The sequence below is a fragment of the Seriola aureovittata genome, chromosome 10, assembly GCF_021018895.1.
Source record: "Seriola aureovittata isolate HTS-2021-v1 ecotype China chromosome 10, ASM2101889v1, whole genome shotgun sequence".
NCBI lineage: Eukaryota > Metazoa > Chordata > Actinopteri > Carangiformes > Carangidae > Seriola > Seriola aureovittata.
This window is the reverse complement of record NC_079373.1, coordinates 7,377,782-7,395,406: the sequence shown is the minus strand read 5'-3', so window position 1 is coordinate 7,395,406 and position 17,625 is coordinate 7,377,782. Positions and strand designations below refer to the sequence as shown.

The window sequence follows — 17,625 nt, the reverse complement described above, 5'->3', positions numbered from 1 at the left end:
AAATGAGAACCCAACTAGACCAGAGAGAGACAGAGACTGATGGGGTTGTTCAGTAGCCCATTTTTTATCACTAGTTTCCTGTCCATGTTTTTTGGGTGTAAGTTTGGGCAAACCTCTCAGCCATCTCTCCTCTCTTCTCTTCTCCTCTCCTCCTCATACTGGAGAGATCATCATTCATACTAAGAACCTCGAAACACACTGAGATGGAAATGTTCAACAAGTTTAAGAGGAATATATCCTCTTAAATCTGAGGATATAGTTTCCTTGGGCTATCGCTTAAGAAGCCGCATTAATTAACGGATCATGAAAAATGCTGCTTCTCCAGATCTTTCCTCTGCTGTCTCTGGCTCTCTCGCTTTCTCTCATACACAAACGGACACGCAGCGAACGCTATTCCGCCGTTAGGGAGGCCAGCCAGGCCTCCCATAGCTGAAAGCAGGAACAAAAAGGCTGACCACTGTAGAAAGGCCTAATTAAACAGCAGTCTTTAATGTCAGTCAGCCCCCCCACTGTAGCCCCAACCACACATGAATAAAAGAATAATGCTCTTTTGAAAAGGAGCACAGTTTTATAATCTGAACCCATTGGCTTATGAAAGGGAAGCCCCTTAGCTAAGAAGGCCCATAGGTCACCCTCCATCTCTTCCTTTCTCCCAATTTCTCATTCTTCCCTGTTCTCTCTTCTCCTCTACTTCTTCTTTGTCCTCCAGGGTTAAGCCAGGCTGAACGTGGGCAGGTCTGTGACTGCCACCTCCGGCAGGCTCTGGGTCCCCCGAGGGCAAGGTGGTGCTAATAGTCCGCGGACATACACACACACACACACACACACACACAGAAACACACATGAACAACCATGTGTGTTGGCATGACCAACCGCTGGGCTCATGTGCTTGGATTATCATAGCGCTGTGAAAGAGAAACAGCCAATTTAATCCAAAGATGGTGGCTGTTGTGAGACTACGAGCACAGTGGAAAGGGGGGCGGGGGCTCGGTTGCTCAGGAGCCTCCGTGCCAAGGGTTATCCCAGAAAATGACCGGGGAAAAAAAAAATTCAAGGGTCCAGCATGCAAACCCCACAACCCCCCCCACTCCCCCTCCCGACCTCACCTCACCGCTCTCCACCCCTAAAAACCTCCCCACCCCACCCAGGAGAGGGGACCCCCCGACTTGCAGCAATAAATAGATTCTTTCTCTAACATGCCTAATCCTGCTAAACAGCAACAAATCCTATTAGGCCATGAATTATAAATCCTTCTTCACCACCTCACCCCCCCCCTCCCCCACTGGAGAAACCCAATCGCCCTCCTGTCTTCATATCGTGCACGCGCATAACCACACACAGAAAAACACACTAGATCTCAAGAATGCTGCTCTTAACGCGGAGGGACTGTGAATCTGTTGGCTGTCCATGCGTCAGTATGTAAGCCTGTGTCTGTATATGTGCCTCTTTGCCTGAACGCTGGATGCTGGTGCATGTGGATTTGTGTGTGTGGCCCCTTCACAAGGCTTAGCTGTTTTATATTATCTCTTGTTGTCAAATGTTAGGCTTCTCAAGTGTAGCTGATTAGAGGGAGCTTACAAGTGACCGTCTGGAAAAGTGATGAAACCATACAGAGCAAAAGGAAATCATCTTACTATTGTCTATGTAACACACATGTCATAACAAAAAAACCTCTTAGTTAGTTAATGCCCATGTCATGCATTGGATGCCTCATAAAGAAAGAAGACAAGGTACGGGACGTTGAATACGTCGATTCAGAGAAAGGCTGTTGCTGCTCCTCTGGAGAGCATGACAGTGTTGGGAAATAGGACAGTGATGTGTTCTTTCAACCAGCTGAATCATGTCAGCCGGCGTGTTAAGATACCGCAAGTGTGGCCTGAAGGGAATCAGTGGGATGTGTTGTCGTCTGTCATATGCTAGCCCTAAGACCTGGAGACAACGGTGCAGATTTATCTTTCCCAGATGACATTCGTAGTGTTGTTAGAGAGAAACGTCGTAAGCCTGGCTCATTTTCTAACCTCCACACAGCTGGCCAATCGTGGCATGAAGTGGGTGTGAATGTTTTTGGAAAGCTATGGAGGTGGTGGGACACAGCGTCCCTCCAATCTGAAGTAAACAGGTTGTAGGGGAGAGGCTTTCCCGAGCTACTCAACCATCCGAAGAACAGTTCTGATGACGTGTACTGGCCTCAAGAGTCTATACAGTAGCCACACCAGTGGCTCCATGAGGCCCTAATGCTCGTTGTAAAGTAAACTAAACTTTTAGAGAGAAAAACCAAAGCATAAGGAAAGTTGAAATTTCCACCTGATGATGGTGCTAGACGAAATTTGGTGAAACATTTTACTGTGGAGTAAAGTGGTTGCCTGACCAACCAACCAATAGACATTTCCATCCCTACAGCCATGCTTTGGGCTGTAGGGATGGAAATGAATTGGTTGGTTGGTTATAAGTTGGTTAGCTATTCACCAGTAGAACCAAAACATCCGTAAGAATCAGACGAATGGGGGGGAAATGCCTTCTGAAAAGAACATTTTTAGCCCGATACGTGACTAACATTCATGTCCACTTTACTGACACACCTTAGGCTAAACATCTAGAGTAGTAGAAGGTCTGGCACCAAAGAGGGGGGTCATTAACCCCACCTCTATTTGACTCTCTAATTAGACTCACTTTGAAGAATAGTTACAGCCACATCCTTATCTTTAGGCTACACCTTAGGCCTGGAACATTAACCTTCAGACCATGAATTAGTCTGGCCACATCTATAAGGTAGCTATTGTCCCACTTTAACATTTTTTTTTTGTTTGTTTTTTTTTCTGCGCCCAGTTTGTTGAAGGCAAGAACTGCAAGAACACACCTTCAGAGGATTGACTGTAGGAGTCATGTGTGTATGAAATATTTAAAGTGTAAAACTGTATCTATATTTAATGTAAGGAACCATGGGAACTTATATCCTTAAAATACTTCCAATTAGATTTTTTGTCTGTATTTTACAGGTTACAATCTTAGTTCCTTGTGGGCTTCATACCCTGGTAAAAAGCATTTTTCCCACGGCTGTAGTTTGTCATTTTCTCAGCTCTCTAACTGGAAACCTCCTCGCCCAAATCTCTTAGTTAATTTGGCAGTTAGGCTTGTGTCAAGAAGAGTTCACCAGTCATTAGTGTACTTGTGAAGAGCGCACTCCTCTCCAATCTTCTCTCTGTGTGGTGGGAAAAAGCTGTGTCTGTCTCTGTTCTTCTCAAATAATGACAGGTTGTGAGACTCGCCGTCATTAACATTAAACCTGGGCGGGACTCCTCTGAGGTCACCGGGGTGTCGAAAATCTCTCGAGAGGGCTTATTTTCATCGGTGGGATTCTTGCTCACTTTTATTCACATACACCTTAAGATTTAAGTGTTGACTGTGTGCGTGTGTGTGTGTGTGTGTGTGTGTGTGTGTGTTTGTGCATGAGATCAGACTGTATAGGGATACTTTGTACAAGCAATGTAGTTTCTAATGATGGAAAAGCATATATCACCACAAAAATTCAAATCATCTGCTCGTGTTCCTTTTCAATCAAAAAAGATGAATCAGATATTGCGGATCTTCAGTGCGTGGAAAAGAAGGTGTGACAAAGATGGAAGCGCTGCATTTGTCTCCGTTTGCGTTATTCATTCCTGCGTGTATTTACACAAACATGTCCTTGATGATGGAGATAGAGAACCGACAGTATCTCTGGCCTCTCTCCCTCTCTCTCCCTCTCTCTTTCTCTCTCTCTGTGGCCACACACATCAAACATGGCGTGCTCTCTTTGTTCTCTCTTTGTCATCAGCTCTTAATGGGCGCGCTGCTTTGATGTGGCTTGCTCGCTGGTATTGTCTCCAGCATGTCTTGATCAGTGTCTATTGATCTGGGAATGAGGGACATGAAAACAACTGGAGCGGAGACGCCGGGAGGAGGGAAACTCTTGTATCAGAGGCCGTATTTAACCAGCTGCTGCCGCGCTGCATGTCATGCAGTTGAGTCTTTCAGGTTCAGGTTCTGAATATGTCAAGTTCAGTCTTAAAAAACTCCCAATACCCGACAGAACAACAGAGGAAGGTGAGAGCGAGAGTGATGAATTTGCAGTCATGGTGATTTGATCGACCTTAATCGGTACCATCTACAGTTTGTGCTATGGTCAAGAACCTGACCTAACCTGTCTATCTTAGGCTACTTCCGCACTACTGTGAAGCTGCTTTCTTTCAAAACACACCACTTTATGTCTGCCGTCCACACTACTCCGGAGTTATTGAGACTTTTGGAAACGCTGCTGGCCCCGTTTCAGTTCAAAAACCAGAGAGACCCTTTGGAAAAGATGACATAGACACCCACGGATGCTTGGCCAATTGAGTCTTGTCAGTCACGACTACCATTGGTGAATGCGAATGACGAATTACAAGCGTTACTGACCTTGTTGTTTCTGCTAGCAGCTGTTGTGCAGTTAAATTCTGCATTTTAATGCATTTGCTGTCCCTCGTTCATAGTACTTTGTGCAACTAATCAACTGCAGTAGTAGACTGCTAGATCTGCATCCTGTTTACACTGGCTCGTGCACGCCCAGTCTCTGTGAAAGGTCACGTATGTGTGTGTTTTTTTAGGTGTGATAGTATGGATGGAGATCGTTTGTGATACAGAGCTAAAATGGTCGTCTGGAAGGAAATTGTTTTCATTTTGAGACACTGTTTTAAAATGAAAACGTAGTAGTGTGGACGTAGCCATATTCCTGACGCGATGATGGCTGTGATGCACAGTTTTATTGTTTATCAACTGAACAAAGACATTTAGCCATTTTCCATTATTTTCAGAATTTCAAGTTGGACAGAAATACCCTATAAACAATATGAATATATACTTTGCAATATTAAAGAAAAACACCTGAAAACACTGGTGTAGATGCACGTCCCTTTCACATGCAGAAGGCATTTTCAGATTTAGCCAGCTGAGCACAGACATAGTCTGAGAAAATCAAAGTTGGGTTAAATTCGTTCCTCTTCTCCTCCAAGAGCTGGTTTAATATCTCATCACACCAACCATCAAAGGTTAATCCACATTAGGGTATTTCTTGCATTCAAACTGCATCCAAGCCCATTCATTTAAAATCCCCAGTGAATGATGAAGCTCAGCTGTTAGGATATATTGTCTCAGCAGTACACCCTTATAATTCTTACCACGGCACCCTCTGGTATGCCATCACTTATAGATCAAACATGCCTGAAAGAATGTAGTCGTCTTATCCTTCCGAGATATGATAAAAGAACGTCTGTTTTTGTGGAGAACAGAAGAAGAGCACATCTCTTTGATGGACCAAAGCACCAGTTATAAAGCTTATCTCACACACTCACACATACACACACACGCACACACACACACACACACACACACACACACACACCACACACACACACACACACACACACACTTACAAGCCAGCAGTCTTGCTGGGTCCTGACCATAGCACATTGATGTCTAAGGCTGCTTTCTCCTGACTGACTCCAAGGTTATTGCAGCGCACCATGGAAGCACAGGATATTTGACGGTCCCCTGCCAAAGAAAGAGCAGAGGGGGTGGGGAATGAGGGAGAGTTGCCATTGACAACTCTGAGATCTCCAAAGTGACCATCTGAAAATGAAAGAAGAGAAAACTTATTAAGAGAGAAGGGTCCAGGGGAGGCCACGGGGCTAAATCTGTCACAGCTTTTCAAGAGAGGGACAAGGGCAGTTCATGACTCCCAACAAGTATAGCTTGTACATGACCTCTACAGTTGACCTAATGAAGAATAGCCAGGCTGTTGAGAAGAAGCTAGAAGTTGGGGTGTAATCCGTAGAAGAAAGAAAATACACACAACCAGGCTTCCCAATAGAGAGTGAATCATACAGCGCAGGACAATGGAAAGAATATTGAAGTCGTCGTGGGTGAGATCTGAGCCGTGCTGACTCAAGAACAGTCCCCGGGATACGCTGTGTGTCAAATGTTCTGCACAGATGAAAAATAAACAGAAAGAAAAGACAGGAGGGAGGGGATCAGACGGAGATGAGTAAGAAGCAAAGTCAGAGCCGGCAAAGTGTTTGAAGGGCAGCATCAGCAGAGAGATGTGGGAATTACATTCCCTCAGTTTCTGTTCTGCCAAATGTTTAATGGGAGGGGGGGGCGATTCCTTCTCATCAATGATGGAGAGCAAGGAGGTGTGTGGGGGTGGGGGTGGGGCGGGGTGGACTCCTTTTTTTTTTTTTTTACCCCAAAACAGGGCCTCACTCTCTTTATATTTGGTATTGTTTGTGTGCATTTCCTCCTATAGCTCGGGCAAGCTTTGCATGGAGGGCAGGAAAAAAGACAGCAGCCTGACGGCCTTTGATGTTCAGGTTTTATGGTCCCATGTCAACGCATTGTCTGTTAAGTCCTTTTGTTGTTCCTCTGCCTAATTAAGACCTCAGAGCGACTTGTTGACTCCACAAAGACCCTTGTTTGGGGAGGGGGGAGGGTGGTGAATGTGTTTCTGTGTGTCGAGCGTGTGTGTGTGTGTGTGTGTGTGTGTGTGCATGTGTGTGTGTGTGCATGTGGGTGTGTCTGCTTTGACTGAGACATAGCTTGAGAGACATGCTCAAAACAACACACACACACATGCATTACCAGCCTGCGTACAAAAGCAAAGGCTTTGACATGAGAATGGAGGCATTCATTTTATGTTTGAGAGCCTTTTAAGTGGAGAAGAACTTATCTCTGGCTGCAGTCACGCTCAGAGTAGCAGCAAAAAACACACACACACATGCAAACATGTAGCTCATTGTGAAACTGCATTTGTGCATGTCATTACACACAGTATATATGCTCCAGACAAGTGTGTGTAGAAGTGGCCAAACAATCCTTTTTAGTATTTACAGAAAACATAAGAGCATTTTTGTTCTTTATCATTTTTTTGCAGTAGCACCTTATTGTTTTCAATTGCCCTTTTGTTTCTGCCATCTTCCTCTGCATCTCTTCAGCGAGAAGCATCTGGTGACGTCAGTCTTCTGTAAATCCACCTTCACACACACGCACACTCACACACACACACACTGTCTCGCGGCTTACCAGCTTAACTTTGATGTCTCTGATACCAACAGATGGCTGAAAGGTCACCTGTCTCGGAGACATACTGTACATGAAATAGAAGACAGACAGAGAAATGGGCAGCAAAAAGAGGGTGCAAAAGAAAAGTCCTAGTCACTCACAGGACAGGAGCTGTTTTTTTTTTTTGTTTTTTTTTTTTACAATATATTACCATTAAAAAAGAAGAACAAAGTTGGAATAAAGTCTGTGCATTAATAAACATACAGTTAAAGGGTTCTTCAGCATTTTGATACATTGAAAGTATAAAGGTGGACTAGCACTAGTGGTGAACACTGATGTACTGAGCACTGCACTGATTCATGCACCTCTGACCTTCTGACCCCCTGAAACTGATTGTGCTTAGTATTTAACTCATCCGTAGACACACACTTTGAAGATTATCTTCATAGCTAAAACGGGTATGACTCAGTGTTTACACTGTCATACTGAGTCATAGAAAAGTGTGGAGAGCCTTGAAATAATGCCTTTAAAAATGAGTTCAGAATATATCATTTGTTTTAGCATTAAAACCTCTTCTCACTGGGGCCACAGGTGGGGATGTCTGTCATGCAGACAAGGAATTTCTAAAAATCATATATTGCTATTAGGGCTGAATAGTTTGCAAAAAAAAAAAAAATATATATATATATTGTTATTATTTTGGCAGATATGAATCAAGATTTCAGTTGGAATGGTCATTTTTGCATTAATTTTTGATGAAAAAAAAATATTTATATAAACGATGATGCTATTTTTGTTGGGTCTTGTACCAAACAAGCATGTTCCCTTACATCTGGAGAATATGATTTGTAGGCCGGAAGCGCTGTCACACCACAATGCTTCATCATGGTCTGTTGTGACACACGTTACCTTTATCAAACAAGTTGCAGCTCCTGCGATTTGGATATTGCACTTATCGCCATATTGCGATTTTGATGATATTTGGATTCATTGTTTAGCCCTAATTGCTATGTAATAAATACCAAACACCAAACACTTTATAGCATCATAATACATGATGTGACGATATGATATATGTTTTCTGAGCTTCCTCCGTGCCCTTGAAAATATAATACAACAGTATGCCTTTCTCAAATTCACATGACAGCTCTTTAACTGCTGGAGTCCTGAGAATTTTGTAACCTAAAACCTGGGTCTCTGTCTGACTCTTTTAGGTTCTTAGACCTGATTTGTTGTACTCTGTGTGCATGTGTGTGGCTGTGACCATCCGTGTCTGCGCTCAGTGTTTGTGTATTTTCAGTCACTCGGACCACTGAGTGACTGGACCACTCGGTCCAGTCACTCAACGAAATCCAAATCCGTGTTTTCTCATCATCAATTTTCACTCATCATCATACATCATCCAAACATGCTGCTGTCACACACACGGACATGTTTTAGCATTATCTAACAAATAAAACACATGAGCACCAGTGCATAGCACACAGAGCGCCTCCTTGAAAAAACAAACACGAGTGCGTGCCATACACTCGCTATGTATGAGTGTATGTGTGTTATTTGCATCCAGTGGTTCCTGTTTCAGTGTTTAGCTCCGTACCAGTGGGTTTTCCCTCGTGTTGACACAGATGTGCTGCTTTGAGCCGAGGGACGTGTGTTTTCTGGAGGCTCCTCTTGACGCGAACTGAGTCTGGTTTTCTTCTGTCTCACTTTGCACCAGGTTGCAGAGTCGTAATTGTGACTGATAAGGCTGGAGCAGATAGGGAGCGAGGGTTAATCTGCGTTGACACATATCTCTGTAGGTTAAATGTGTATCTTTGTGTACATGAATGCGAAAACCTGTCGACATGTGTGTACTCGCCTGTCAGGGGCCACATGTGTTTTCCTGTTGCGTGGTACACACATTCTCCAGCGATGTTTGAGTGCACCTAGGGGCAATTAGACTAGGCTTGGAGCACGCAGCCTTCTTTGTCTTTTAGTGTTTTTTTCTTTTACTACCCAGTTTGTCTATATATAAACATATATAAAGCGCCATGATGCATGAAACAGACAGTTAACAGGTAACAGGTAACAGTTTGTCCAAAACAAGCCGCTTAACATTTCAGCTCAAGGAAACATCTGTAGACTTAACCATCAGTGTTTTTCCTTTGGACTGAATCGGTCTCCCTTTCTGTCACAGGTTGTCCCATGCCCAGAGATCTGCAGTAAAAGTTCTTCGCAGAATGCAATACTTTGTGGCCAGGAAGAAATTTCAGGTAAGCAAAAGGAAATCCAGAGGAGGAGAGAGAAACACCAAAGAGTTGGGAGACGTAGAAATAAAGAGAGAGACAGGTTGAGAGTGAGAGAAGTGTGTAGTGTGTGTGTGTGTGTGGGGGGGTTATACAGGAAGAGGAGGGGGAGCCCCAGAGGCATATATCAGCTGCCGCGCTGCTGTGCATGTGCATGTGTGTGTGTGCGTGCGTGTTTGTGTGTAAATGCCTGGAACTTGCACCTGCATGTCTTCTTTGTGCTCACTTCAGTTCAGGCGTAGTATCATGGGAAATCTACTAACCTGTCTCTGGGGCTACAGTAGGAATTCACTTACTGCACTGCAACCACACACACAAGCACACACACACACACACACACACACAGCGGGACATGGCCTCACTTAGCACTGAAGTCAGCAGAAATCTGTGAAAAAGTTTTTGTGCAGTAAAATACTTGAGTTAACAAAACATAATCATGTTTGAGATACTTCGCCATCATTTTCATGCTACATGTTATTGCAGAATGGTTCCTATATTCTTACCGTCTCCAAGTGTTCTATATGTTTTCAATTATGGCCTAAGTGATCTCAGCTGCAGAGGCTATACTTTGTGTATACCAAGGATACCCTAAAGAGTTCACTGGGTTCTTTCTGATGCTGCTTGTATCAACGTCACACTGAACAAAGCTGTGAAAGGAGCTTAACACGATTGCTTTCTACATGACCATGCACTTGTCAGTACACACACACACACACACACACACACACACACACACACACACAACACACACACACACACACACACACATACACACACACACACACAATGCGTTAACAATGAACCCTTTGCACCCAAGGGGGTTGGGGATGTTTTCGGGGCCCAAGCAACAGAGGCCATGGTTGACAATGGCTTTTGTGTCCCTGTGTCCCTGTGTGTGTGTGTGTGTGTGTGTGTGTGTGTGTGTGCACTCGTGGATCCACAGCAAGCACGGAAGCCCTATGATGTGCGAGACGTGATCGAGCAGTATTCCCAGGGTCACCTGAACATGATGGTCCGCATCAAGGAGCTACAGAGAAGGTGGCGTCTTTGATCTTGTTTCTGTTTCTCCTTCTGTCTCCAACTTTTTTGTCCATGTTCTTTTGCGCCATCATGTTGGAAACCACCTCATAGTCACATTGTGCCATGAACATTTGTGTTTCTTTTTGTCTGGCCCAATGACAGCCAGTGGTCTTGCCCTTAACTAAGCTGTACTGACATCAGGTCAAATGAAGACAACAGGAGGATAGATGGCTCCATTACAAATGTCCCCATTCAGTTTACAGTTATTATGCAACTCTTAACAGTTTCTGTCAGTCGGACCTTTATCATGCTCCTGCAGTACACTTTGTTACTGTTCTTACTGTTCATCTGACCGACAGGCGCCTCACTGGTCTCTGATTTGTTACACCTTGTGCTTTGTTGAGCTTTAATCAATTTCAGTCGTCACTAAAGAAAAATCTTTTGTCCTTTTGTCCATTTGAAGTGATTTTCTGTTTTCCAACCACACAAGGCTCTCCCATGAAGGAGGTCAGTTAGATAATAAATTGGGTCAAACTTATGTAAGTGTCTCACCTGGACCTCATTACACCTTTTGCAGTAATTCAGCTGAACCATGGTAATGCACTGTGAAATTTTTAAACCATGTATCAGTAAATCAACAAAAGACAGATTTTTTCCTTTTTTGACTCTTCAGTTAGATTTATTCTAAAAGCTTCAATACTAAGAAACATAGAGTCAAGAATCTTTTATAGTAACAATTCTGGTAAATTCAGTGTTTTTCATAAAACCCCAGTTGTTTAGTAACCATAAAAAAAGAGATTTAAACTAAAACCTAAAATTTAACAGAAAAAAAAAGCAATGAAAGAGACAACATCACAGTACCGGCCACATCTGACTTTTCCAATAACGCAGTGGCCGCTTTTGCATCAAATGGGGTCACCAGCATAAATGAAGGATAATTAAAGACATGTGATTGCAGTGATAAAAATCCACCCTCAATTTAAGGTGATGAAAAGAAGAGAGTGGCTTTACAATGCGTACCGAAATGCCTCCCCTGCTTCGGTAGATTTATAGTTGACTAACGGTCCACATGGGCAAGTGAAACCTCTCAAACTCTCACTGTTTATTTTCAAAGCTTGACATCTCAATATTGCAATCATTAATCCGCCCATTAAAACTTGCATGTGGGTTTTTCTAAAAGCAATGTCCGTGCTGTTCAAGCTGACGCCATTTGTTTAGTTTTATTGGCACTTTACTAAATTGGCTTATATTATTCGACTGTTTGGTTCACGAGCTGGAATGAAGCGCTGGCCTGTGTTTTTACCTTTCCCAGTCTAATTTCTTCTGTCTTTTACTCCTAGGCTGGACGGCACGCTGGGGAAGCCAGGAATGTTTCTTCCAGGTAAATACACAGCACAACACAACAGTCAGAATAGACAGCCATCACTCCTCAGTCCATCCCTGTGTTTATAACTCACACATACACGAGCTGTGCCAGTGTAAATAAGAGAGAAAGAGATGGTCCCTGATGTGTTCGCATATCTCTCTGTTTGGATGTGGGTATGTTTACGTGTGCTGCTTGTTTTGCTCTGTATATAGGCATGTGTTAGCTGGCGCGTTTTTTTGAATTCATAGAGAAAATCAGTAATAAGTTAGGAATTAATCATTTACTTATCTGCTTATTAAGTAGATAACTGCCATCAAGTTGTTGATAAGTAATTTTTAAAAATTATTTCTCCACAAATATTTATTATTCATGAAAAAAGGATCTAAGCATTATGTCGGTCTTGTTATAAATTGTTTAGTAAACAGTTAAAGGTCTCATATTTTACACTTTTACAGTGTTTTATTTAAGGTTTTGATATCCATAAGAAGATATACAATATTTGTGGTTTTAAGTACCAAAAACCATCTCAATGTACAGTACCAGTCAAAATTTTACATCTCCCTTTTCATTCCTTAGGAAAAGGGGAAGATAAGGAATACCCAACTATTGGAGCACGACTGATCAGGCTGGAAGATAAGGTAGGCACACTCCTGCTGCTGCTCTGTGTGTGTGTGTGTGTGTGTGTGTGTGTGTGTGTGTGTGTGTGTGTGTGTGTTTTGTAAGAGAGATAAAAATGATTAGATTACACCCGGTGTTCATGAGCAGAAGCATGTGTGTGACTGCGTAACTGTGTATTTGTGTGTGTGTGAGTGTGACTCGGCCTGCTTGTGTCTCTGTTATCAGATGAATGCGTGTGGTGGAATCTTTTGATAAGACCCATGTTGTGGCTGGGTTCAGTCAATCTGTGCCAACGTCAAACACACACCTCCTGTCTATGCTCCGCCTTATCATCATCTCTTCAGTGTTTTTGTTGCACTTACATTCCGGTTGATTCGTTTTTTCTTTTTTTCTTTACTATTATTCAAGGAGGGGTCATTTTCATCATTTTCCATGCCAGCCCTTTTTTTTTTTCCTGTCATTACAGATAGGTTAGTTGGATATTTATGTTTCCAACAGGGATTATTAGAGAAGTGGTGGCATTGGGGTGGGGGGTGTGCGCTAAAGAAAAAAAAGTCTCTATGCAGTGAGGCATAGCCAAAAGGCAACAGCTGTGTTATGAAGCCCACGGGTATAACGAGGCGTGTCCTGTCTCATAGAGGAACGGGCACAACGTGATGCCAGCATGATGCCGACTCTGGTACCAGTGTGATGCCAAGATACACATTTCCCCTGTGGGGACTGTTGTACCAGTTGGACCGGTGTGTGAATGTGTCTGCCTTCCTGTCTGTCTCTGTGTCTGTCCGTGTGCAAATCAGAGGGTATGAATTAACATGTGTTTGTTCGTTTTGGTGTGTGGATACATCTGCTGTCTGTTTGTCTGAGCGGTGGCATCGCTTTGTGCATTTGGAAAAAGTTTGGAAATGCGTTTTTGTGCGCTCAAGCATGTTTTTTTTTTTCTTCATGAAAACGGTATTTAAAGCAGGTTGCTGACCTTATATTCAAGTTGTTCTCGCATCTTACAGTAAATGAAAAACCCCTATACAATAGAACAATGCATTATGCAGCCACTTCTTTTTCTATTCTAAGTCAGCCAGCTCAGGATTTCCCCCACTTTGCCTCAACATTTACCTTCCCATCTCCGTGTGTGCTCATCAACACTGATGTTCTCTAACGTTTGCATGCGTTTGCTGTTTTCAGATCCCTTTGTTACAGAGAGAGGAGTAATGATCTTGAACCAATGTACGCTCTGAGCCTAAAGACCTCCCTCTGTGATTGAGTTCCAGCCCATTTGCTCTGGGCTGCATGTTGTGATCGTAATCTCTTGATTGGAAACATAAACCTGTGTTCAGTCGTGCCTCTCCTACCTATGACTCTCGTTCTCTCTCTCTCTCTCTCTCTCTCTCTCTCTCTCTCCCTCTCTTTTCTCTCTCTTTCACTTTTTCCTTCTCCTCGCTCTGCCTTGACATTAAGGCAAAATAAAACTGAGAGGTGGGTAATTGGTAAACAAATCAGTGGAACCCCACTGATACAGGCCGCTTTTCCCTCCTTAAACAATGTGGAACCAATCACCGTTCCCCTAATCAGAGCTACGCATTGCTGCAACAAGCAACCTCTTAAGGTGGAACAGAAGAGTGCCAATAGCCGCCCATCCTTCATAATTACTGTTTTTCTCACCTCTGCGCCCGCCCTCTTCCCGTCTCTCCTTTCTGGTCGTGTGAATTTCTCGTTTTGATGGTTCTGACTGGCCGGCACACCTGTTATATGGAAAAGGGGGCTTCCTTTTCCCCTCAGGCAGCAGGTGAATGAACCCATCGACCCTGTTTACTTGGTGCATTCCCTTGTCCTCCCTCCAGATAGACCTGCACTTTGCAAATATTATTGTCTTGTCTAGATAAACTAAATATGTCAGCTTTGTATTTCTGAAAGGTGCTGATTATGTAATTAAATTCATAGTGTAATTAATCTTGGCCGATTTTCATACCTGTGTTGCAGTAACTATAGAATACCTCGTCCAAACATAACGCTCAAGCTGAATCCACAATGCTTGTAGTTTACAGGAGGTGCGTAATGAGATAAAATACACCACGGATGAAGTTCGTTGTTGCCCCTGAGTTCTGTTCTCAATTGTTTGCAACCGAATCTCCGGCGCTGTCACTGTTGTTTGTCTCGCATCGCTGCCTGTATTTCATAACGTTGTGTAATTTCTGGCCTGCGTCACCTCCCCTCCTGCATGTTGTTCATAATAGTAAACCTAATCACACAGCCCTGGTGTCACAGTTGAATCACTTCTGAATAGGATCTTGCCCAACAGCCCTGAGGAATTATTCATCAACTCTGTGCCCTCATGTTTGTGTGTTTGGGTTCCTGTGTGCATAAGAGTGTGTTCCCATGCCTTTTTCAATACTCGCTCTTCTTGGCCTCCAGCTAATTTTTTTTTTTTTTTGACAAATTCCCATTTCCCTGTAAAACACCAGACATGGACCGGTCTGGCTTTTTGTCGCAGCCGAGCGAGTAGGATAGAATCATTTTCTTGTCCAACCATTGTCAGCACATCACTTGTAGATGAATTTATCTTTAGTGGGCTGACGGAGGCGCAGGCATTGTGTGTCCTGTACCGGGTCAGACAGTGATTTATCACACACAGACAAAGACACATATAGTCCTACACACACATACACTCGCACACACATGAGCATAGAGTCGATTAATCACCGGTGTGTCTAACCCCACACTCTCAAGATTGAATTCTCCAGGAGCGACTTGGAAACGAAGATGGATGGCACTCTGTGACAGTGTGTTATCTTTCTGTCAGACGCACTCGATGAAAAATACCCAAACGACAAGCTCAAACAGTGGCCAGTGTCTCTGAGCGTCAGCGTGGCCTTTCAGAAAGGAGCTCGCTGCATGCTTTAGGATGAAGACAGGCCCGCTGCTTGCGGTAAATCTCTCCCAGTTTTATAGGAACAGGATTTTTTTCTCATAGCAATAGACAGAAAGGGCAGTGAAATTACAACAATATGCTTTCACACAGCCTGTAAATGTCTGTCTGAAAAACAAGCTTTTGCTTTTTTTAGTCTGACCCTATTTTTTGTCTCAGCGATTTAACAATATCGTGAAGTGTTGTGCAGCAACTTAAGGCTGAAGTTAGTGTGTAGAGCTGAAGGGAGCAGCCTTTAATTATGGAGGAGGAGAAATTTGTTTTGTTCGACGTTGAAAGATTTTCACAAGGTTGAAAAAATATTAGTCCACACTAAACCCTCTAAAAGGTCAAATATTATGTCAATAGTTATTTTCTGGAATTAGTTTAATTATAGTAGAATTTTATGAAACATAATTAATGATTGAATTAAATAAGTTGTTCAAAATAGTCCTTCAAAATATATTAAATAAAACGGTAAACAATAAAAACAGAAAACAGAAGATATTAAAAAATACTTTATATCAAGACTTACATTATGAATTTTATCTGTTAAATTTAATCGGCTTGAAATGATCTGTTAGAAAATAAAAAATACCAGAATCTGATAGTAACTTTAACTAGAAATTACAGGAGGTCGTCTCTGTTTTTTGTCTCCTGATTTACTCAAATTTAAGTCAATGTTAAAACTGTATATGAAAAAATTGTATTTGCTAATTGTTGCATATATACATAAAAGTATAAAAAATACTTTCAGAGACAAGTCTCTTGCACCGTATAGCTCAATTTCAAAAAATGCTTTTTTCGGTGTGGTAAAAAAAAAAATCATGGTTCAGCAGCAAGTGTGCAGTTATACAGATTTTGTTCCACAGTCAATATTCAGTCCATCATAATGTGAAATGTCATTAAAGCAGTGATCAGTTGAATTTGGAAACTGCAGAAAGTCGGTGGGTGTAAAACCATCAGCAGCGTCTAGCGGGGGAAAACATCCTCTAATGTGCCCTCCAGACCTGCACAGACACGTCTCTGCTCAGCACATCATTATTTGTGTTGCTCTAAGTGCGCTACATGGACCATAGATCACACTCACTCTGTGGTTAACTTCACTCCGCTATATTAGGGCAAATATACTGTTCTGTGTATGTCACGCTTATATCATGTGCATTAGCACCAGGCGTACGCAGAAGAATGCCATGCCCTGAACTTAATAGCATCTCAATTAGGTAAGTATGCTGTAAATTACAGCAAGGCCAAATACTGGGAATACTTGAGGGCAGAGACAGAGTGTTGTGTTTGTTAGGAGTCCATCTGTAAGGCATTTAGGGCCCCTCGTCTCTAAAAGCACGGCTTTGAGGGGGGCAGGAGTATGTGTGCATCAGTGTGTGTGTGTGTTTAGACTGGTCCAATCCAGACCCAGCTGAGGGCTTAAGAGATGAGGGCCTGGTAAACACACACGCACACATATACATATTTATACATTAGACCATATACAAAAATACAAGTGGATATCCAGACACGCATAAATATACAAATGCAGTCACACACACAAACACGGACACACACTCACACAGTGTTGTCCATTCAGCAGTGCCTCAGCTCCGCTCTCAGCAGTGCTGCAGCAAACAGGAACAGCTTCATTATCTCCTCTGCCAGTACAGGATGGGCTAGAGAATGAACAGCTGGGGGCAAGCAGAGGAGGAAAATGCATTTCAAGCTTTAAATCTATTAATGATCTGCAGCGTTTGCATCAATAAATGTGTTGTATCCAATGTTTTCCTTAGTTTTGGATATTAGCTACTGGGACAAGTTAAGCCCACATCACTAGGAACTGTTATCCCTTTTGCTGGTGCAAGAAAATTAAGAAATTAAAAGACTAGAGGGAATATTTGCTTTTAACTCAAAAACAGTAATACTGTTATAACAGCACGTCATCGACCACATACAGAGATATGAAAGGTTTTAAAGGAGGATTTATACATTTTTGGACTTCAGCGAGGTTCCCACTGTTCTTATGTCATGCTCCATTGGATTTTTTGAGAGAATGGCTGTTTTTCAGCCTATTTAAGCTCACTGGAAAGATTCAGAGGATTTAAAGCTAATGTAGGCAGTTCTGTCGTCAATAAAAGGGGGAATTAACTATCCGCATACCGTGTGCACAATTATGTTGGTATCCTACAGAGCACACTCATGCCTACCAAACATGTTTTGTGATTGCTGTATAAAAAAGTAATCAAACAGGCAAAACTAACACTGAAAAGTTCATTCATTACTATTGTTATGAAAAAAAAAAGATTTGTCTTTTTTGTATCAGTCTGTTACTTTGTGTGGATATTGAGTTCAGTGCATTAAATTGCCACTGTTTTATTCAG

The 17,625-nt window shown here is 42.6% G+C and overlaps 1 protein-coding gene across 2 annotated transcripts in view; it reads left to right on the top strand.

Annotated features, from left to right (window-relative positions):
• The window catches only part of kcnq1.2 (potassium voltage-gated channel, KQT-like subfamily, member 1.2), a 162,925-nt gene that overhangs the window by 93,340 nt on the left and 51,960 nt on the right, over window positions 1-17,625 (top strand). For both annotated transcript variants that reach the window (XM_056387391.1, XM_056387392.1), the window contains exons 13-16: window positions 9,245-9,320; window positions 10,297-10,391; window positions 11,714-11,754; window positions 12,316-12,377. In XM_056387391.1, the coding sequence (XP_056243366.1) occupies window positions 9,245-9,320; window positions 10,297-10,391; window positions 11,714-11,754; window positions 12,316-12,377 (274 nt within the window). The remainder of the gene's footprint in view (window positions 1-9,244; window positions 9,321-10,296; window positions 10,392-11,713; window positions 11,755-12,315; window positions 12,378-17,625) is intronic.